The following is a 23,461-nucleotide window of genomic DNA, read 5'->3' on the forward strand; positions in this document are numbered from 1 at the left end:
ATTTTTGGTATAATAATACTTTTTTTCCTGAACATATAATATATAGTTCTTTACATAAAAAAACATATATATAAAAGGAGTTGTCAAGTTATTCTAAAAATAAATATGTTTTTCTATAAAAAAAATGAAAAGCTTAATAATTGATTATAAATATTAAACTTTCAGTTAAAGAACGTTAAAGAGTTTCAGTTAGAAGAATTTGAATTTGATTTAAAAAATTAATATAATCTAATTAATTACTACCATTTGTCTATAAAGAAAAATATTATATATAAAATTTTATGTTTATACAAAATTACTGCTATTAAATAATGTAATTCTGCAATGTAATCTCCATAATAATAAGTTGAAAATTCGATGTACCAATTCCCCAAATATGAATTAATAATATTTTTCCCTTTTGAATTAAAAAAAAAAACTTTAAAAGAGATTTCATTTTCATATATATGTTAGTCTATGATTCAAGTATCATAGAATGAAGTATAAATGATACCAATACCAAATAATCAATCAATTATAAGTCATTATTTTATTGTTACATATATGTTTTCGAAAATTTAAATTCGGTGCAATGTATTGCAATTTTTAAAAATTTAAGTTATTTATTTAATAGTGTAAACAACTTTTTTAACTATATAAAATTATTTCATAATTTATTTACTTTTTGTTTTAGAATTTTTGGTTTATTTATATAAAAAAAATTAATATATATATATATATATATATATATATATATATATCTTATTTTGTCTTTATCCTATATTAAATATATATGAAAGAGACTAAGAAAACAAAATCAATGTATTCATGAATTAACAATAAAGATTCTTAACTTCTTAGAGCGGGAATTCCCAAAATAAAATATGTTCAAACATGTCGTTAACACAATGCATATAATAAGAGTCTTCAAGACAAAATGGTTTCCACAACACCAAACAATGGGAAGAACACGAATGATAAATTTCGAAATTATGTAACAGTATAAGATAAACGAGGAGAACACACAAGTAGTCAACACAACACAAATAAAGGGAAACATTCAAGAACATAATATCAAAGGTTAATCTAATTCAATCACAATACAACAGTTACAGGGATGAAATGTTATGCATGTTACTAGAGGTGGGAATAGGCCAGGCCAGGCCAGGCTTTGAAAGGCCTGAGCCTGACCTACAATGAATTTTTAAGGCCTAAGCCTGGCCTACGGCCTATGATAGGTTTTTTTTTCGGCCTGAGTTTGGCCTACAGCCTACCATGGTCTGACATGTAAGCCTATTTAAAAGCCTTATTCACATTAAAAATATTTTTTCTAACAAAATAATTTAAAAAAAATATGAAACAAACACCCTTTAAACTCTAAAAAATGATTTTTGGTTTAAAAGAATAAATTTTTTATTAAAACAAACGCACCCATTATTATCTCTCAAACAAATGGTCTCAAACAAACTCAGATTATTACCTCTGAAACAAATCCTCTCGTGCAACATCATATTTAGTAATAATATATATATATATATAAAGGTAATAAATAAACAATTATCTATAGCTATATGATGCTCTACACATATCGATTTATATGATTCTCCATATACCAATACTAATGTGTATATGTATATATATATTAAATAAAAAAATGATTTTTCTAACAAAATAATTTTTTAAAAATATGAAACAAATACCTTTTAAACCCTAAAAAATAGTTTTTGGTTTAAAAGAATAAATTTTTTATTGAAACAAACGCACCTATTATTATCTCTCAAACAACTCAGAATATTACCTCTAAACAAATCCTCTCAAACAACTCGGAATATTACCTCTCAAACAAACTCATATCAGTAATAATAAACAATTAGGGTTTTTAAATTTATATACTAATAATATATATAAAGATAACAAATAAATAGTATTGATTTTTATAAAATATAAAGTAGCAAATAAATAATATCGGTTTTTATAAAAAATATGTTGTTTTCATACATGTTTGTTGGAGTGAGTGCAATGGAAATTAGAAGAAGAAAAAATAGAGAATGGAATATATATAAAATATATATAGGTCGGTCTATCAGACCTAATAGGCTTTTTTACAAGCCTGAGCCTGACCTATTTACATAAATAGGCTTTAAAAACAGTCTGAGCCTGACCTTTTTATTAAACAGGCCAGGCCAGGCCAGACCATAAGTAGGCCAGGCCATAGGCCCCTATCGGACGGCCTAGCCTATTCCCATCCCTACATGTTACTCTATACTTCTTCATCATTTGGTACCATTCTACTCATTAATCCACATAGGAATTTCCCACCAGAGATACCCCCAAGGTCTATCAGTCTTACCTTACAGTTCGATTGTAGCCCTCTACGATCAAGCTCATTCAAATGTACTTCCCCGAATCACTAGGTTTGTCAGACCCTCTCTATATGATGACAAAATAGTCCTTACTCCAAAATCTATAACACATATCTCATACCTATTCGATTATCACAACTCAACAAGCCTCAATTTGAATTCACAATATTCGTCAGAACTTACATCATCATATATGTATATCAATCAATCACAATAAAATCCCTGTATTCACTCTACATTACTCACAATGCATAGCCTAGTCTTATCAATCACATAATAAGAAATCAACAAGTGGGGCATCCAAGTAACATCACAATTTCAATCAGGTAGACAAAAACACTCAAATACACATCATTCATACAATAACAATTAGTATAAGGTTTCATAAAATAAAATAACATGTAATATTGATATAAATTAATTCACAATCTATAGGTTTCTAAATTATATTTTAGTCCTCACTATTACCGTTCATATGTTATTAAATTAATTATTATTACTCAATAGGGTTCGACCGTACGTATTAAGCCTCAGATGAATCTATGGGAATTACATCATTTCTGTTCATCCCACGTTATTTTATACTCATAAAATCAAACCTCCTTTCACCCTTACCTCGTTTGAAGATTTTGCCGAATGAATCTGATTTGTTAGTTTGTCGCGTCTCCGTCGGTCGTCGTCTCTAATAATCCACGAGAGAATTTTAGTCACGCAACCACCAAATACAAATAAATTACTTATTAAAAATAAATAAATAAATAAACTATCTACTATTTATAATATAACCCAAAAATATATTTAATATCATTAAACACACATATTACTATAATCAAATTTTGATTGAACTAAACATGATAGAAATAACTAAATATTATATATATATATATATATATATATATATATATATATATATATATATAGTTTTAGATTTTAAATAAATTTTTATATATATCACATGAACGCAAGTAATAATAATTAGTGACTGCTTATTATTGAGTACACTGAATTTTATAGTATAATCAAAATAAATTAAACCTTTTAATTGAAAAATCAATTAAACTCTCTCCCTTATTTTGTTTTCATGGCAATTGGCATGAATTTTATGTTGCCTTATTAGAAACTAATTGCTTGCATCTCAATACCGCTAATAGCTTATCTGCTAATTTATCTTCTAGAAAATTGTTTGACAACTTAGCAACTATATGCTTCATATTCGAGAATATATCGAACGCCACGACAAAGTGAAATAACTATTCAAACTTCAAACTGCTACCATCAGCCTCAACTGCGGATCAATTCCATGATGCCAGGCGTTACTCCGTTATAGTGGCACCATGTCAAATTAAGCATCTTCTAAAATCCACTTTTAGAAACAATTTACATTGAATGCTGAAATAAGTTTATTTACCGTATGATGTTAAAGGAAGTATGTGTACACTCTTAAACAAAACTTTAGACACGAGATCCCAAATTCAATATAAAAAACCAACATAATCTAATTAACTACTAACATTTACCTATAAAAATAATATTATATATGAAATTTAATATCTATACAAAATTACTACTATTAAATCCCCATAGTATGAAGTAATAATATTTTCCTCTTTAAAAAAAAAAACCTTTCTAGATTTCTTTTTCGTATATATATGCTAGTGTATGATTTGTAAGATTTATGGGTCACATATGTAATTAATTAATAAAATGTGTTAGGGTCATTATATAATTAGCCAATAAACTAGGGGTCAAATAAAATATAATAGTTTATGGCTAAAGAGCATAATGGTTATGAAAATTAATAGTGTAGATACCAGGCAGTTTCTAATTTAATGAGGGGCTGAATTGGAAATACTGCAATTTGGGATATAACTAAAAAATAGTTATATATAGGGGTAGTGGTCCCCAAGGCAAACACAACAAGACTATTCAGTTTCAAAACCCTAAAGGAGAAAACTCTCTGGTTCTCTCTATCCCCATCAAGAGAGCAAGGTCTTCAGGGTGTTTTGCTGAGGAAGATCACCCAACCCATTGACTCTATCATCATCATCCCAGGATTTCATTAATGGCAATTCCCACAGGTACGCTTCCGCCTTTAGTTATTCATCATGTAATTGACATGGATTATTAACAATTGGTATCAGAGCTCCTACCATGTTTAATTCATGATGAAATTCGGTTATTGTCTATGTTTAGGATTCAATTTGGGAATTTTGACATGATTGAAAAATTAGGGTTTGTAATTTGTGAATTTTGATATATATATTATGGAATCCATATTTTTTTTTGTTTCCGGTTATAATTTTTTTTTTTGTAATGGTTTGAAGTTAAACGCATATGTGATTTCGGTTGTTGTTTGCACGAAATAATAATGCAAAAGCATGATTTCGGTTGGCATCATCGTGCATGTAATGTAGGACAGTACTGTTTTGGACACCACATGTATTCATATAGCCAACTAAAAAAAAAAAAATCATCACTTTGCATTACGTTTCATCCAAAGCTCCTATCAAAAAATATTGGGTGTATTAATATGGAAAATGACGATTGAATTATCAATATGCTCTCATCGCCATGCCCCAAAACGTTGGACTATCTTTTTCTCTGAAGGTTAACGATGATTTGTATAAAAAAAAAAAAAAATTATTTTTCATTAATATAAACTTTATTTGAATATAAATATTTTTTTAATACTAATAAAATAAAGTTTATATTAGTGAACAATATTTTTTAAATATTGTTTTATTTGGATATAATAAATATATGTTCAAGTCAAGTTTGACATTTTTGAATGAGTTAATTGAAACTTGACGTCGCCAAAGTGACCTCTCTTGTCTAAATTGCTCGTGAAGAGTGTCAAATGGCTGTGTATATGTTTATTCATGCGGGTATTGACCGGCCCAAAGGAAGGTTAACATTTGGCAGAATTACATGTACACCTGCGATGATAAATGTGTGACAATTATTTGGTATACATGTGAGCAGTAAATCGGCCCAAAGGAAGGTTTATTGTTTGACATGTCTTATTGTCAATATTTGATCGTTGCAACAAGAGTACCACTAGCAGTTGGTGTTACTGTCCAAAGACTTGACATCAATGGTGCACTGGGTATCTTGAGATGGGTTAAATTCCATGATTTGAACATATGTATTTATTTATTTATTGATTTATTTTCCTATAATGTGAGTTTCTAAGTTTCGTTCTTTATTTAATTTACAGCATCGGTTGCTTCCATATCTGCAAATTTGAGTTCTATTCCTGTCCTTGATGGGACAAATTTTAAGGAATGGAAAGAGAACATTTTGATTGTTCTTGGCTGCATGGATCTAGACCTTGCATTAAGAATTGATCGACCCTCTACTCCTAAGGACTCTAGTTCTTCTGAAGAAAAATTAGAGTATGAGAAATGGGATCGCTCAAATCGCATAAGTCTTATGATCATAAAGCGTGGCATTCCCGAGGTCTTTAGAGGTGCTGTCTCGGATGAGATAGATACAGCTAAAAATTTCCTTGTTGAGATGGAAAAACGCTTTGTAAAAAGTGATAAGGCTGAAACAAGTTCTTTGCTTCAGAATTTAATTTCCATGAAGTATCAAGGCAAGGGAAATATAAGAGAGCACATTATGATGATGTCCAACATTGCTTCTAAGCTTAAAGGTCTAAAGCTTGAGTTGTCAGATGACTTACTCATTCATTTAGTATTGCTGTCTCTTCCTTCGCAATTCAGTCAGTTTAAGGTGACTTATAATTGTCAAAAGGAGAAATGGACTCTTAATGAGCTCATTTCATTATGTGTGCAAGAAGAGGACAGGCTGAAGCAAGATAGGACTGAAAGTGCTCACTTTACTAGCATCTCTAAAGACAAGGGCAAAAGGAAAAGAATTGAGGAGCCCAAGAACAAAGCTGCTGCTAAGGGTCCAGAACAAAAGAAGCAGACTAAGGATAACAACTGCTTCTTCTGCAGGAGTTCTGGACACGTGAAGAAGGATTGTGCCAAATATCACGCTTGGCGTGTTAAGAAAGGTATGATTCTGTCTTTGGTCTGTTCTGAGGTTAATTTAGCTTCAGTACCTAGAAACACTTGGTGGTTAGACTCTGGTGCAACTACTAACATCAGTGTTTCAATGCAGGGTTGCCTGAACTTCCGAAAGCCTAGTGATACTGAAAGATGGATCTATGTAGGAGATGGGAAGAAGGTAGAAGTTGAAGCCATAGGAAAATTTAGATTATTATTAAGTTCCGGTCATTATTTGGATTTAAAAGACACTTTTGTTGTACCGTCATTTAGACGGAATTTGATCTCTATTTCTTATTTGGACAAATCAGGATATTATTGTTCATTCGGGAATAAAGAATTTACTTTGTCTTTAAATTCGAATGTTGTTGGAACCGGTTTACTTTCTGGTTATGATAATCTTTATTTGTTGGAAACTGTGGCTAACTATAATGAAACCTTGAATGTGGAATCACGTGGTACTAAGCGGAAAATTGACAATTTCAATTCAGGGGTGCTTTGGCACAAGCGTCTAGGTCACATCTCTAAAAATAGAGTTGAACGACTTGTGTCAGATGGAATTTTAGATTCCATTGACTTCACAGACTTTAACGTTTGTGTAGCATGCATTAAAGGAAAACAGACTAAAGATAAGAAATTAGGCGCATATAGAGCTACAGACGTCTTAGAATTGATACATACGGACATCTGTGGGCCATTTCCAACTCCTTCTTGGAATGGTCAACAATATTTTATATCATTCATAGACGATTATTCTAGATATGCCTACCTTTACCTAATTCACGAAAAGTCCCAATCAATAGACGTGTTCAAATCCTTTAAGGCAGAAGTTGAGAATCAACTTAATAAAAGAATTAAAAAGGTCAAATCTGATCGTGGTGGTGAATACTACGGCAGATATGACGGTTCAGGTGAACAACGTCCGGGACCATTTGCCAAATACCTAGAGGAATGTGGAATCGTCCCACAATACACTATGCCGGGGTCACCCAGCATGAATGGTGTAGCTGAAAGACGAAACAGGACTCTTAAGGATATGGTAAGGAGTATGATTTGTCATTCCACCTTGCCAGAGTCACTCTGGGGAGAGGCATTAAAAACAGCAGCATACATTCTTAATAGAGTACCAACTAAGGCAGCGGCTAAAACACCTTATGAGCTTTGGATTGGGCGTAAGCCTAGTCTGAAGCACCTTCATGTTTGGGGATGTCCAGCTGAGGCAAGGCCTTATAGGCCGAATGAAAAGAAATTTGAACCCCGAACAATTAGCAGCTATTTTATAGGGTACTCAGAAAAATCAAGGGGCTATAAATTTTATGATCCTAATTTGAGAACAATTTTTGAGACGGGAACGGCAACGTTCTTTGAGGATATTGAGTTTGGGGGGAAGATTAAGGTTAAAGATTTTGTCTTTGAGGAAGAATCGGTAACAATTCCAGAACTGATTCTTCCACCAATTGACTTTCCCATTATTGAACAAACTCAAGATGATCTGGTTGTTCAGGAAGAACAAAATCCAGATCAAATTCAAGATCCTCAAGAACAAGTGCCTCAAGAGCCAGCTCCATTGCGGAGATCCACTAGAGAAAGGAAAAATGCTATTTCGGATGATTATGTAGTATTTATCAATGAGGTAGAGGAAAATGTTGGCATGACGGAAGACGACCCAGTCAACTTTCATCAAGCCATGCAAGATTCTCGTTCAGATAAGTGGATCGAAGCAATGAATGAGGAGTACAAGTCTATGCAAGACAATTCAGTTTGGGAACTTATCCCATTACCTGAAGGAAAGAAACCCATTGGTTGCAAATGGATTTTTAAAACCAAGCGGGATTCCAATGGTAATGTGGAGAGATATAAGGCACGTCTTGTAGCTAAGGGTTATACTCAAAAGGAAGGGATTGATTATAAAGAGACTTTCTCTCCGGTTTCATCGAAGGACTCTTTAAGAATAATCATGGCTCTTGTTGCTCACTTTAATTTGGAGCTTCATCAAATGGATGTAAAAACAGCTTTTCTCAATGGCGACATTGATGAGACGATCTATATGGTGCAGCCAGAAAACTTTGTGTTGGGAGACCCAAAGAATATGGTGTGCAAACTAAGAAAATCCATTTATGGGCTAAAACAAGCTTCTCGTCAATGGTACCATAAATTTCATCAAGTAATTCTCTCATTTGGTTTTGAGATGAATACAGTTGATGATTGTGTGTATCATAAGTTCAGTGGGAGCAGACATATTTTCCTGGTCTTGTATGTTGATGACATACTGCTTGCCACTAACGATATAGGCATGTTGCACGAAACTAAGAAATTTCTATCAAAGCATTTTGAGATGAAAGATCTTGGTGACGCCTCTTTTGTATTAGGAATTCAGATACACCGAGACAGATCTCGAGGTATTCTTGGATTGTCACAAAAGAGCTATATCGATAAGGTTCTCAAAAGGTTTGGGTTACAGGATTGCAAACCAGGGGACACCCCAGTTGCTAAGGGAGACAAGTTTAGTCTCAAACAGTGCCCTAAGGGAAGTTTGGAAATTCAAGAAATGCAAAAGATCCCTTATGCTTCAGCTGTAGGGAGTCTTATGTATGCCCAAGTATGTACGCGTCCAGACATAGCGTTCATAGTAGGGATTTTAGGCAGATATTTAAGCAATCCAGGTCTTGACCATTGGAAAGCAGCCAAGAGGGTCATGAGATATTTGAAGAGAACAAGAAACTACATGCTCACATATAGGAGGTCAGACCAGTTAGAGATCACTGGGTACTCTGACTCGGATTTTGCGGGATGCCAAGACAGCTTAAGATCAACTTCAGGCTATGTCTTTCTGTTAGCTGGTGGAGCAGTTTCTTGGCGTAGTGCCAAGCAAGGTCTTACTGCTTCATCAACCATGGCAGCAGAATTCGTAGCAATTCATGAGGCATCTGACCAGGGCATTTGGCTGAGAAATTTTGTCACGGGGCTGCAAATAGTTGAAGGGATTGAAAGACCACTCAAGTTGTATTGTGACAATAGATCAGCAGTCCTGTATTCTAACAATAATAGGAGCTCAACCAAGTCAAAGCACATTGACATTAAGTTCCTAGTTGTTAAAGAGAAGGTACAAAGTGGACAGATATCCATAGAACACTTAAGGACAAACTCCATGATTGCGGATCCACTCACTAAAGGTCTACCACCCAAGGTCTTTCATGAGCATACTGCTCACATGGGTGTGCTACAGTTTGAGGAATCTTGATTTTAGTGGGAGTTTCGTCCATTATGTAATTCATGTTCTATGTTTAATTGTAAAGTACAAATACATTGTATTTGGACTTTCTGATCAGAAATAAAGTTTAAAGTATTCAGTTTTTGGTTACTTTGTACATTTAAGTTATGGTATGATCTCATTCGATAAAGTAGGACCAGTTGAAAATTGACATGCATTGACCAACTTCATGTAATTTTCATGCTACACTTTTCATAATGGGTCTATGTCATTTAGTTGTGTCAGTACGGGTGATCATTGATGGGTTTAGTTATGCTTATTATGACGAAAGCCTCTTTGGTTCCATGTGCTGATATGATTAATGGACGGGACAATTTGGATTATACTCAAGTTAATTATAATGACATTTTTGACGTCATAAAGTCTAACACACTCCTAAGGATACATGTGTGACCAGTGGGAGATTGTAAGATTTATGGGTCACATATGTAATTAATTAATAAAGTGTGTTAGGGTCATTATATAATTAGCCAATAAACTAGGGGTCAAATAAAATATAATAGTTTATGGCTAAAGAGCATAATGGTTATGAAAATTAATAGTGTAGATACCAGGCAGTTTCTAATTTAATGAGGGGCTGAATTGGAAATACTGCAATTTGGGATATAACTAAAAAATAGTTATATATAGGGGTAATGGTCCCCAAGGCAAACACAACAAGACTATTCAGTTTCAAAACCCTAAAGGAGAAAACTCTCTGGTTCTCTCTATCCCCATCAAGAGAGCAAGGTCTTCAGGGTGTTTTGCTGAGGAAGATCACCCAACCCATTGGCTCTATCATCATCATCCCAGGATTTCATTAATGGCAATTCCCACAAGTACGCTTCCGCCTTTAGTTATTCATCATGTAATTGACATGAATTATTAACATGATTCAAATAGAATGAATAATGAATGGCACCAATACCAAACATTCCGTCAATTATATATAAATCATTGTTTTATGTGACCAAATAAAATGTTACCTAGAGATAGTCAAATATCATATATAAATTAGTGTTAAATATCATTTTCCAAAAAACAAAAGGTGATGAAGCATACTATTACAAATTATCGATCAATATCATTAAAATTTTACTTAATGTGACAAACTAAATCATTTATTTCTCTAAAAAGAAAAAAAAAAGGATTTGCATACACTTATGCATGGTGAATTAATTTGTTCCCATTTTGATTCTTTTGAGGATCCAACCTCTTTGTATAAATATGTAAACATGTCTTACCAATACTATGAAAAGTTAGTCAATTTGTTTTCTTTGCCAAAAAAAAAAACACAAGCTATAATGGAAAAAATGTTGAAAACGATGTTGAAGATGATGTTGTATATGGAACACGAGCAAACAAATACATTGATTGTATTCCATTACCAGAAGCATGCGTTATAAACAAAAAGAAATTAAACTATTATAACGACTTGAGATCCTCCATTTTTTAAAAGAAATTAAACTTTCAATTACTATGATTTTCTTATATAAATACTAGATTATAATATCACATATTTTAAGAATGTGTGCCTTTATATCAATTATATATTAGAAAATTATAGTAATAGATAGACATCTTCATTTATTTTGAGAATGAGATGAGATGGTCCTTAGTATGTACTTCATTATAACTCACAACAAGATATATAGTCTATTCCTATAGAGAACTAGGAGAAGAATCAACCAATTTATGGGCACATAGAGCATGACTCACAATTTCATAAGTCTCTCCAATATTAATAATCGGTTTTAATATCTTTATGAATGATTTTTTTTATTAAAGGACAAAATATTATACATTATCCACCACAACTATTTTCACCAATTGGCTTCTTAAATTATCTTAACAAATTAATTTTTCATTACCAAGTTAATATATTACTAAAATGTAATCCTTTACTTATAATTGAAAATATTAGATAAAGAGAGGCACATCTACATATAAGAATAGCAAGAACAACCAACCTTATTGAAAATTCATAATAAAATTTATGTATAACCTACTAATTACATAACTTCAAATTTAAATTAAATTCACAATAGATTTGAGTGCAAAGTCCAATTATATGTATATGCAATTAGTAAATTGTAATTCTTTTTGAAGTATACATTTTTTTTTGTTTGTTAAAGTATCATATCAATTTTCTATTATTATCTATTATAATAATGAAAATAGAACTCCTCCAAAATTCTTCATCTATGCCACATCCTTAAATATTTGCCAGCAAAATTATGATGTGGCACATTCCAAATTAATATTTTATTCTATTATGTTTTGTTTCTTCAATATACAATGCAAACTTTTTCAATTGCCCAAGTACAATTATCTGATACATTATATAATTTCAGCTTTAATTTATCATTCAATGACTCATCAATACACTTAAAAAACTCTAATTACTCATCAAAACTTTCATTTCAATAACTCAAAACAAAAACAAAAAATACAAATCATCCATAATCTTCAAATCATTACAATGCAACGACTCTTCAATATACACATCAAGATCTTAAAAATCTCTACTTTATTTATAAAAATATTAATAAAAATTCAAAAGACAATCTGCAGGCAATTACCTGCGGAATTGTTGCGGACATTTCCTACGGAGCAGTACCGTAGATAAATCCTTAGGAAAATTGTGAAGTTTGTTGCGGATATATAGTCACATGCACATCCGCAGATATATATTGGACGTTTACAAATTTCATTACTTTTATACTAACTGATTAGAAATGATTTTGAAGTAACAAGATCTATTTAAAAAAAATTAAGTTGCGTTAATTTGGATATTAAATATGGAAAATCATATACTTAAAAGTATGACGTTTATTTTTAAAAACATCGTATAAGGAAATTTTGTGTAGCAAATTCGAACTTGAGAATAAAACACAAAGACAAATTTAACCAAATAATTTCTCCTTAATAATATAATAACAAAATTTATTAATAGTTTGTACAATTTAGCCGTACATGCATGCACCAATATCAATAATAATGACACCTTAGAATATAAAGTTGACCAACTAATTGTAACAACTAATTGTAACAACTAACCTAAAATTCCTAATAATAAGATAAAATCGTAAAATATAAGAAAAAAGAAAGATCAAATAATTATTCCTAAATTTAACTTTTGCATGCAAAAATAAATTGTTCTCCCATATATCTTCGTGGAAAAGAATTCAAATCAGTGGTACTTAGACATGTGGTCGAAACGTTCTTCAGAAGTTGAAAATATGTCTGGACAATATACACATTTAAAAGACACTCCAGGTAACGGTTGTGGTGGTTGTGGATGATATATTATTCTCATATGGCCATTCTTATGGTCAGCACAAGCTTGAGCTGATGGAAATATTTCACCACATTGATCACATCGTGTAGCTGTTTGGGTGTGAACTTTTTTATGGCTACCCAAGGCCAATGCACTTGAGAACGATCTGCCACATTCTAGACAAGCATGTAGTTCATTCATTTTCAATGATTATTCTTATGCAAGAAATACTAAACCAAATAATACCAGTTTTGTTGTCAACGAAAGGTATATATATATATATATATATATAATTGCGAATAGTATATTCATGTGCACAATTGCCCTAAAAAATATTTCTTATTTAAATATTTATATTTAGGGATTATATAAATTATCTCTAGAATCATAACTATATGAATCATGTAATCCATAATTTCCAATAAAAAAATTAAATAAATAAAACTATTGAATATTTTTTTTAATTACTTTAAAATTTAATGAATTTTTTTTTGGAAACATAAGATTAATTGATAAATAATATTATTTTTATGTCGTACTATATATTAGGTCCCAAAATATGTATGTAATATATATTACTTAATTATATAATATTTTTTATTTTTGTATTGGAGACGTTAAAGTCCCACATATACAATAACTTAAATAAAAAACTATTTAAATTATTAAAAATTGATTCCAAAATTATACTATTTTTCGTTGTTTGTAATAAAATTATAATAGTTATATTTTTCAAAATACATATTATCTATTTCTAAATTATATAACTTCAAATATTTAAAAAGATATTATACTCTACACAAATATATGATTTTTATTTTTGTTTAATTTTTTTAATTACAAATTTTTCAAAATCTAAACTAATTTAAATAATAATCTAACTTCTTAAATAATTTTAAAAGTTGTGCCAAAGTTATGTGATTTTTAAATAATTTGATACCAGTTAAAAAAAAGACATTCTAAAATTATATAAGATCGAACTCTTAATTATGTAATTTTTGAAATAACTAATTAAAAGATATTTTTTACTTTATTGAAATAAGTTGTATAACGTATATTGAAGTTATATAATATGTCAATCTTAATTATATAGATTATATAATTTTTAAAAGATACCTATCAAAAAACAATATTTTAATTTTTTTTTAAATATTCAATATATATTTGTATCTCGATACTTTGTTCAACTAGAATATAAATTTTTAATTTTCGATTAAAGTAAATAACTACTTTAAACTATAAACATTTATTCCAAAACTATATATATTGTATATTATAATATATTAGTTAATAAACTATAAAATATATAATGAATAAAAATAATCTATTATCTATTATCTATTATTATAATAATTAAAACAGAACTCCTAAAATTATTATGATGTGGCACATTCCAAATTTATATTTTATTCCATTATGTTTTGTTACTTCAATACACATTGTCCAAGTACAATTATTTGATACATTATATAATTTCAGCTTTAATTTATCATTCAACGACTCATCAATACACTTAAAAAACTCTAATTACTCATCAAAACTTTCATTTCAATAAGTCAAAAAAAAAAAAAAATTGCAAATCATCCATAATCTTTAAATCATTACAATGCGTTGACTCTTCAATACACAAAATACAAGATCTATGTCACATTATGTGTGACACACTATTAGTTCACAGATACTTCAATAATATTATTTTTCTATTGTGAATTATTGTTCAAGATTATATATCAATATTATTAGATAGAAAATAAGTTTTTTTCCCTATGTTGAATGTGTCTCACTTAATACTTTTTCTTTATATAATTAAAAAAACACAAAGCATAATTGAAACAACAACAAAATGAATAATATTAAATATTTAGAAATGAAGAACCTCTAACTATTTCATTATTGACTCGAAACTTTCTATGTCTTAAACATTTACAAACGTTTCTTGCCTATAATATTTTTCAACCACTCTGGAAGTTTCTTGACCGTGTCAAATAATTATTTGAACAATTCCAATCCATACACGAATGAATTCTTTCAATATTTCGAATTTAACAAATTATCACTCCCGAATAAATATTATAATATAAAACAAAGCACACAATATTATTTAGTGCATGCTTAGATCAACAGTGAGATTGACAAAATTAGGATGAAGATATAAAATTGAAAACGTAAAAAAGTACATAAATTTATAAATCTAATGTTTTAAAACTACTATAAATTATATAAAATAAAAAAATATTGTAGCTAAATGTATAACTTTAACAATAAAGAAATACATAACTATTTAACAAATATATTATTAGAAAAGCTACTTCAATGAAATCAATAAGCTTGAATAAACAAATTCCACATTTAAATATATTTTGCATAAACTGTATTAGTCAATAATGTTTAACCTTTTTTTTTTTGTACTAAAGCAAACCTAATTTATATATAATTATTCAAAGATATATTTACCTTTAAGTACATATATATTCTATTTTAAAATAAAATTAACATTACTTTTAAATTACATATTATTGTTAATATATACTCAATAATATATTAAATTCTACCGCGCAACTCGCGGGTTAGTATCTGGTTTATAATATATATTGGAGGTTTACAAATTTCATTACTTTTCTACTAACTAATTAGGAAGGATTTTGAAGTAACAAGATCTATTTAAAAAAAAAATTAAGTTGCGTTAATTTGGATATTAAATATGGAAAATCATATACTTAAAAGTATGACGTTTATTTTTAAAAACATCATATAAGGAAATTTTGTGTAGCAAATTCGAACTTAAGAATAACAGACAAAGACAAATTTAACCAAATAATTTCTCCTTAATAATATAATAACAAAATTTATTAATAGTTTGTACAATTTAGCCGTACATGCGTGCACCAATAACAATAATAATGACACCTTAGAATATAAAGTTGACCAACTAATTGTAACAACTAACCTAAAATTCCTTATAATAAGATAAAATCGTAAAATATAAGAAAAAAGAAAGATCAAATAATTATTCCTAAATTTAACTTTTGCATGCAAAAATAAATTGTTCTCCCATATATCTTTGTGAAAAAGAATCCAAATCAGTGGTACTTAGCCATGTGGTCGAAACGTTCTTGAGAAGTTGAAAATATGCTTGGACAATATACACATTTAAAAGACACTCCAGGTAACGGTTGTGGTGGTTGTGGATGATATATTATTCTCGTATGGCCATTCTTATGGCCAGCACAAGCTTGAGCTGATGGAAATATTTCACCACATTGATCACATCGTGTAGCTGTTTGGGTGTGAACTTTTTTATGGCTACCCAAAGCCAATGCACTTGAGAACGATCTGGTACTTAGCCATGTGGTCGAAACGTTCTTGAGAAGTTGAAAATATGCTTGGACAATATACACATTTAAAAGACACTCCAGGTAACGGTTGTGGTGGTTGTGGATGATATATTATTCTCGTATGGCCATTCTTATGGCCAGCACAAGCTTGAGCTGATGGAAATATTTCACCACATTGATCACATCGTGTAGCTGTTTGGGTGTGAACTTTTTTATGGCTACCCAAGGCCAATGCACTTGAGAACGATCTGTCGCATTCTAGACAAGCATGTATTTGATTCATTTTCAATGATTATTCTTATGCAAGAAATACTAAACCAAATAATACCAGTTTTGTTGTCAACGAAAGGTATATATATATATTTAATTATAATTGCGAATAGTATATTTAATATTCTTCTTGGTGCACGATTATTCTCTCTTCGATGGTTCCAGATCTGCCCTTACTCTCCAATTTTGATCAACGAAAATATGTGTCATTGTTCAAACAGCTGTTATCTCAACTGTTTTGGAGGCATTTTCTTATTCCGTTGATTGATCATGGCTTCGTTTCGTTAGAGTCGCGTTGCTTCTTCTTCGGTGTTTGTCATGCAATTTAGTTCTTACTAATATATTATAACAGTGGCTTCTATTCCCACCGACGATCATTTTGGTGGTGTCCCTTTTTCCACATATGAATTATGTTAGTGATAACTTCTTCCGTTGGTGGTTATTCTAACGGTGTCTTTTATTTCCATGACTTACTTTATCTTGGCAATTTGTTCCAGATGCACTGGCCTTGCCTTTCTCTCCTTGAAGCACGCCTCTCTCTCCTTGAAGCAGATTCAAGTTTAAATATTTTGAGTCTCCATTATTATGGTTTGAAGCTTCCAAATGCAGTTTTTTAGAAGAACGAAACTTGCTTTGTTCAATTGCCTGCCATGAATTTCTCTCAGGCTGATGATCAATCAGACTATCTGGCTAGGCTATATTTATAGCAATTCTTTCCGACTTCACATGCATCCCTGAGTTGCCTCTCCATATTTTTTATTATTTTGTAGAGCAAAACATTGTTTTCTTGTAGCAAGCTAAAACTTAGTAAGCTTTAACTTGAGGGGAAGTGTTAGAATATTAGAAAATATCTTATAATATATATTGAAATATCTTATAATGAATTTTTATCTTCACCGCCTGAAAGACCACCAATGGCATAGCTGTGACAAGAAAATTATATTTAACTCAATATTACTACAGAAATTGCTATGGTACTGACTGAGCCTAATTCAATAAAAGGGGAAGTTCTAGTGGGCCTAACGCACGAGAAGCCCAAAGTGTGGAGAGTCTACGAGAGGAATAAAAAGAAAAGGGATATGGGCATCCAAGCATGACTACACAATTCATGATTTACAGAACAAAAACAAATTGTGAGGGGTGGTATAGAAGGTTCGTTCTTATGTGTTTAATTCAAATAAGAAATCCTTAGGTGTCAGCTTGGAGTCTAGAATTGTGCTGGGAATTGGAATTGATCCTCTGAATTTTGTTTGTATTCAGAATTAGAATTAATACCATATGACATGATAATACCATAGAATTACAAAATAACTCGTGATATACAGTGACATTAGAATCCCTCTTGCTTCTTTAGTATTATACATCAAATTTGCGATTAATGTCTTCCGTGGTGACATTAATATTCCTCCCTACGAGATACGGTGACATAAATTTGAGAAAAGAAATTTGTTGGATCCCAAATCTAGGCCGAGAATCAGTCGTTTATTGACTGAATTTTTCTGTAATTAATGTATTATTATATAGGCTAAATTACATTCGTGGTCCCTTAACTTAATTTCAGGTAATGTATTATATAGGCTGTTTTTTTTTTTTTCCGATTTAGTCTTTTATTCATAACAATAGCAAATAAAGTATGAAAATATGAGTTTATTTGAAGATTTGCATTACGAATTTGATGAAATTTGTATTATATTAAAGAATATAATTAATTTTATGAGTTTTGATTGAATTTTTTTTTTAATTTTTGTATAAAAAAGGATAACATTGTTGAAATTTTAAAACATAAAATATCAAATTGTCACTTAAAATTAAAATAAAGGACCAAGTCGGGAAAAAAAAAAGATAAATGACTAAAACGTTACTTGAAATTAAGTTAAGGGACCACATATATAATTTAGCCTATTATATATAATGTAGGAAAGTTGTAGCAAACATCAAGGGATCTTGTATAGTATATCCCTCCTATTTAATTTTGTTTTATTTTCTTTCTTAGACTAAGGTTTGCTGTATTTAAACCAGAATTTTAACCTTTTTAATTCAAGAAAAGAAACAATAATTTTCTCAATAACTCACATGGTATCAGAGCAAACCGTCCAAGTGAGAAACGCCATTCCTCCATGGCTGAAGAAAGTAGTTCAGTCACAGACTCAAAAACTCCAAAACGGCGACCACTACTTCCATAATTATGTCTAACCAAAAACGCCATTATCCCCACCACTAGCTACAAATTAAACTGTCAAAACTACATTCAATGGCAAGATCTGTTCGAATTTTCCTTCAAGGAAATGGGAGGGAAGATTACATATTTGATGATGCCAGAGAGCCAAAGAAAAAGGACCCTGACCACTCAGTAAAAACTATAGAACATCTTAGTCATGACATGGCTGCTAAACTCAATGACCATCAAAACTTTATGTATCACAGCACTTCAACTGAGATCTGGAGCGCTGCCAAGGAAACATACTGAAATATTGATGATACTTCCGCCATATTTGAGATCAAGAGTCTTTTGCATGACCTGCAGCAAGAAGATACAACAGTCGCTGAATACTACCATACTCTCACCTGTTATTGGCAACAACTGGATGTCTATGAGGATATGGTGTGGAAATGTCCTGAAGACAACAACCAGTACAAAAAAACTGGTGGAGAAAGATTGAATCTACTGGTTCCTCCTTGGCCTAAACAAGAATCTAGATTAGGTAAGAGGAACGATCCTTAGGACCAAAACCTCTGCCCAACATTAGAGAATTTTTTCCAGAGAAAGCTCCACCAATGAAGGTTTAGCCTTGGCTGTGAAAGAAAAGTACAAAAAATCTAGAGGATGGTGTGATCACTGAAAATAAACAGGCCGACACTAAGGACACATGTTGGGTCACTCATGGAAAACCAGCACACTGGAAACCATCTAGGAGCAGGGACAATCACCCCAATGCTGCCCATCAAAAGGAGACAAAGTGTTGACTACACGAGCACATGAGCCAAGTCTGTTCAACAAGGAACAAATAGAGCTCTAGCAAAAATCGCTATAACAAACTCTTCAAAACACTAGCACATACATATATTGATTCTCAAATTAGATCTTTTATAAAGAACGTTATATTTTATTAAATTATAACAAATAAATGTGTATCGTTGTCAGGGTCCTATGTTTTTTACATTAGCAAAGTGTCGAGGTTTCTATGTCATGTCAGATGTCTGTGTTGGCGGAGTCTGCGCTTCATAGTTTATAAGTAAATTTATTTTTAATTAGTCTATATCCTAGAATAGAATTGGAATTGAATCTTGAATTCTAATTCTATGCCAAGTATTGCCCAAACATACTCTTTATACAATCATTGCCCAAACATAAAATTTATTATTCTAGATCAATTCCAAATAATTCAAATTCCATCATCCAAACATACTCGTAGAGTTGTTCCTGGTCACTCTTCTAATTAGGGCTTATACTGGTCTTCTTCCAACCTCTCTTCAAACACCATCAGATGTGGGATAGATGAAATAGTTTTAACAATATGAAGAATCCATCAATTTTTTTCAATTCACAAGAGCAAATAGACACACCGCAAATTATAATTTATTAATAATTTGACAATGTCCAGAATTGGAGGGTTATCGTATGTAAAGCACAAACAAAAAAGTATAAAAATATTAGGAAAAACACCATGTATGCTGATATGAAAAAAGACCTACCCGGGCAAATTGCGCTCCACCAGACCTTGGACACAAATATCCCTGGTAACAAAATATGTAATTTATAATCATAATAGATGGTCCAAATTGATAAATCAAGAACTAGGAAACTAAATATAATGGCACAAGAACAACATTTATCAAGAAGGTTATGCTTTTTCCTGGAGCTCACCTCAATCTAGGATCTAAACCACCCTGCACAATACCAAACAAGTTCTGATCATGAGGCCTCTTGTGAGCTGTTAACACAGGGTAATGTGTATTAGTACTCAGCATGCAAAGCAAAAACAAGATTATAGAAGGCAGTGCTAAGAACTAAGTAACTGTTTTGGATTCAGCATTATGGCATTCTACTTGACATCCAATGCTAAAATTAATGCCAAATTCTTTATAGATGGGACAATAACATGAAAAGAGAAAAAACACAATACACAACCCACGTAAGGGACACATTTCGAAGTACTTCTCCACATTCTCAATTCAAAGCCCTCAAAGAGAAAACAAACTATTTTATAGTGCTTGATTTATTTACCTCAACCTTTCTTTCTTCATACAAAGTATTGAATGTGCTACTGATTGGCTAAAAGAAACTGAAAAATGGCTAACTATTCTCTCTTACTCTACAAGAAATAGAGTTAGAATAGAACTCTTTGGTAATTAACATTAGGGAAGAAAATATATTGCTACAATAAGGCTAAGTTTTCCCTAATGAGGAAATATCTTTCCATTTAACAAGTGATGTAACTCAAGCCACTGTAAGATGAAAAACCAATATTTCAAAAGTCTGTTTATTTCAAATAGGTGCATATATGATATATAGTTCCTACCATTATAATATGGACGGACTGGTTTTCAAGCCAAGAAAAAATGGATTGACTGATACAGTTTGATAGTTTATGAGGTTAGCTTGAATAATGTGAATTTAATAATGCTTCCCAATAGGGGAAGAGAAATTGAAAGTATTATTTTCTTCTCTAGAAGAACCAAAAAATATATAGTGCTTTACAAGGTAGAATTAAAATAAATTTCTTGAAGATGGGAAAATTTTGATGATAAGAATAGGGAAGTAATTAGGAATTTAATTTTGAAAATGCTTGGCAACAGGGGAAGTGGATGAAAGTCGGAATGCATTTTCTTCTCTTGAAAAACCAAACAAAGGTTAGTGAAGTAACTTCTGTCTTGCTTGTGCGTGCTTGAGTGCAGAGAGAATGGGGATAGCGTTTCCAGGTTATTTTCTTAAGCACGATGTGCCAGGCTCATTAAGAGTTGTATTGCTGTGATCTATCTAAGTTCTGCAATTATTTTGATCTTTGGATGCAGAATTTATTCACATCACCCTATTGACTTGACTCGTCTGAACTAAGTACCACTCAAATTTATATTTGTTGATATTTAAATTAAATAATATATTCTGCATATATAGAATATTCCATTATAATTAATGCTCTAGATTAGTAGATTTATAGTGATTTGTTTTCAACTTATATAATGAAACCTCCCTGGTTTATGCATGTATCTTATTCTCCTATTTTCTTTCTCTCAAAAATATCAATGAAGCCCCGCCCTTAAGCATATCTGTAAGGGAAACCCCTCTAGAAAGACCGTGAGTTTTACACTTTGCAAATGCTAAGTCTTCTAGGTAACCAAAATATACTGCCTATTGTGCAAACTGTCAACTAGTCACAACTGTTAACCCACATGATACAAGCGAAGGCTCTCCCAATAGATAGTTTTACCAGTGCAACAATTTCACCACAATTCAGAATCAACCAGTTATTTACGCAGTCAAAGTATTACTACAACTAAATTAGAATCTTCGTTCTAAAAATGTGCCATTTAAGGATTTTTCAAAAAAATAAAAAATGAATGAACAAGTAAAACATTTTTTTTTAAATTGTCCTCATTAACAACTGTCATAGATGCATATTGAGATGACTTTAAAATGATGCACACTATATTAATTTGGGGGTTAAATTGAAAGAAAACAATTAATGTTTCATTGAAAAAATCAAACGACACTTATTTTGGAACAAAATTTATTTGCTAAAACAACATTTTTTTTAACAGAGAGTAGTGTATATGCACTGCATATCACCATAGATTAGGATGCTACTCATTGCTAACAAATTTACCTTCTATACATCTGTCTATCCATCTAAGTGTTCGATACATAGCTTCCTCAACTCTTGGACCAGTAACGGTGGTCTTTATAACATCATCCAGAGCCATTATGATATCTGCTCCAATTCTATTCTGCACAATTTATGACAAAATATGAAAGCTCGTCAATTGGAGAACATTAATGGTTATAAAAAACTGTGACATCAACAAATGGAGATACCATAAACTGAATTCAAAATTTCATATTACATTTTCCATGGCTGTTTACTAGCCACATGACATTTTCAGGAGGCACAAAGCAGTCACGTGATATTAATAGAATTAAATAAGGGCTATTTAATCTATATGTGGAGCTGAAAACCCAATGGTTTGTATAAATTCCGAATAATTAGAGTAAAATTATATTTATTGAATTGTAATATGTTGGCAATACATATATATATATATATATATATATACTAGATTACCAAACAACCAAATCCTATTAGTACTCAAATATGATTTTTTTATTGAAATACCCAACTTTTGAAAAAAAATTCACTTAAATGCCCTACTTTGAAAAAAAAATATTAAAATATCCTACTTTTTAGCACCAGTAGGAGGTCGCATCCTCGGGATGCGATCATGTGAAGAACTTTTTTTTTTCCTAAGTAGGAGGTCACATCCTGAGGATGCAACCAACTACTACATAAATATATATATATATATATATATATATGTTTTTTTATTTTTGAAAAGTTAAAAAAATTGTTAATTTAATTAATAAAAAATAAATAAATATTTGAAAAACAAAATTATATTAATAAAATCAAATAAAATATATTAAATTAAAAAATAAAATACATCAAACTTAATGCGGTTGACTAGATGTGTCAAAACACATAACGTGTCACTCGTATTACTTCTTCCTTTCTTTCGGATCAAATAAATAAAAGATAATAATAATAATAATAATAATAATAATAATAATAATAATAATAATAATAATAATAAAGTAAATTATATTAATAAAATAAAATACATTAAATTGAAGAAACTGTTTACAACCATGGGAAAACTTCTCATCACTGCTTTGGTCCAATCAACTTATTATAAAACAGAGACATTGTTTCCAACTATGGAGAAACTACACGCATCAACTTTAGCTGGTGGTCAGG

At 30.8% G+C, this 23,461-nt stretch overlaps 1 protein-coding gene across 3 annotated transcripts; it reads right to left on the minus strand.

Moving 5' to 3' along the window:
• Nucleotides 1–2,721: 2,721 nt before the first annotated feature.
• LOC101493773 (uncharacterized) lies at nucleotides 2,722–22,691 on the minus strand. 3 transcript variants are annotated; one of them, XM_073369931.1, is made up of 5 exons: nucleotides 22,554–22,691; nucleotides 22,316–22,436; nucleotides 20,356–20,422; nucleotides 20,184–20,225; nucleotides 2,722–3,024 (listed from the first exon to the last, which is right to left on the minus strand). In XM_073369931.1, exons 1-5 carry the CDS (start codon nucleotides 22,560–22,562, stop codon nucleotides 2,928–2,930), a joined length of 336 nt encoding a protein of 111 aa, XP_073226032.1. In that variant the 5' UTR covers nucleotides 22,563–22,691; the 3' UTR covers nucleotides 2,722–2,927. The 3 variants fall into 3 exon arrangements, with proteins under 3 accessions (XP_073226032.1, XP_027191474.2, XP_027191473.2); XM_027335673.2 differs by lacking the exon at nucleotides 2,722–3,024 and adding an exon at nucleotides 17,350–17,413 and having other exon boundaries at nucleotides 22,554–22,678; XM_027335672.2 differs by lacking the exon at nucleotides 2,722–3,024 and adding an exon at nucleotides 18,373–19,008.
• Nucleotides 22,692–23,461: the final 770 nt, after the last annotated feature.

This window comes from Cicer arietinum, chromosome 6 (genome assembly GCF_000331145.2).
Source record: "Cicer arietinum cultivar CDC Frontier isolate Library 1 chromosome 6, Cicar.CDCFrontier_v2.0, whole genome shotgun sequence".
Lineage (NCBI taxonomy): Eukaryota > Viridiplantae > Streptophyta > Magnoliopsida > Fabales > Fabaceae > Cicer > Cicer arietinum.

Excerpts from the sequence above, each read along its gene's own strand:
- LOC101493773 (XM_027335672.2), bottom strand. Across the intron at positions 20,423-22,315 it reads GATAGACAGATGTATAGAAG|CTCACAAGAGGCCTCATGAT; the intron begins GTAAATTTGTTA and ends CTGTGTTAACAG. Across the intron at positions 19,009-20,183 it reads GTGGAGCGCAATTTGCCCGG|GTCATGCAAAAGACTCTTGA; the intron begins GTAGGTCTTTTT and ends TTCTTGCTGCAG.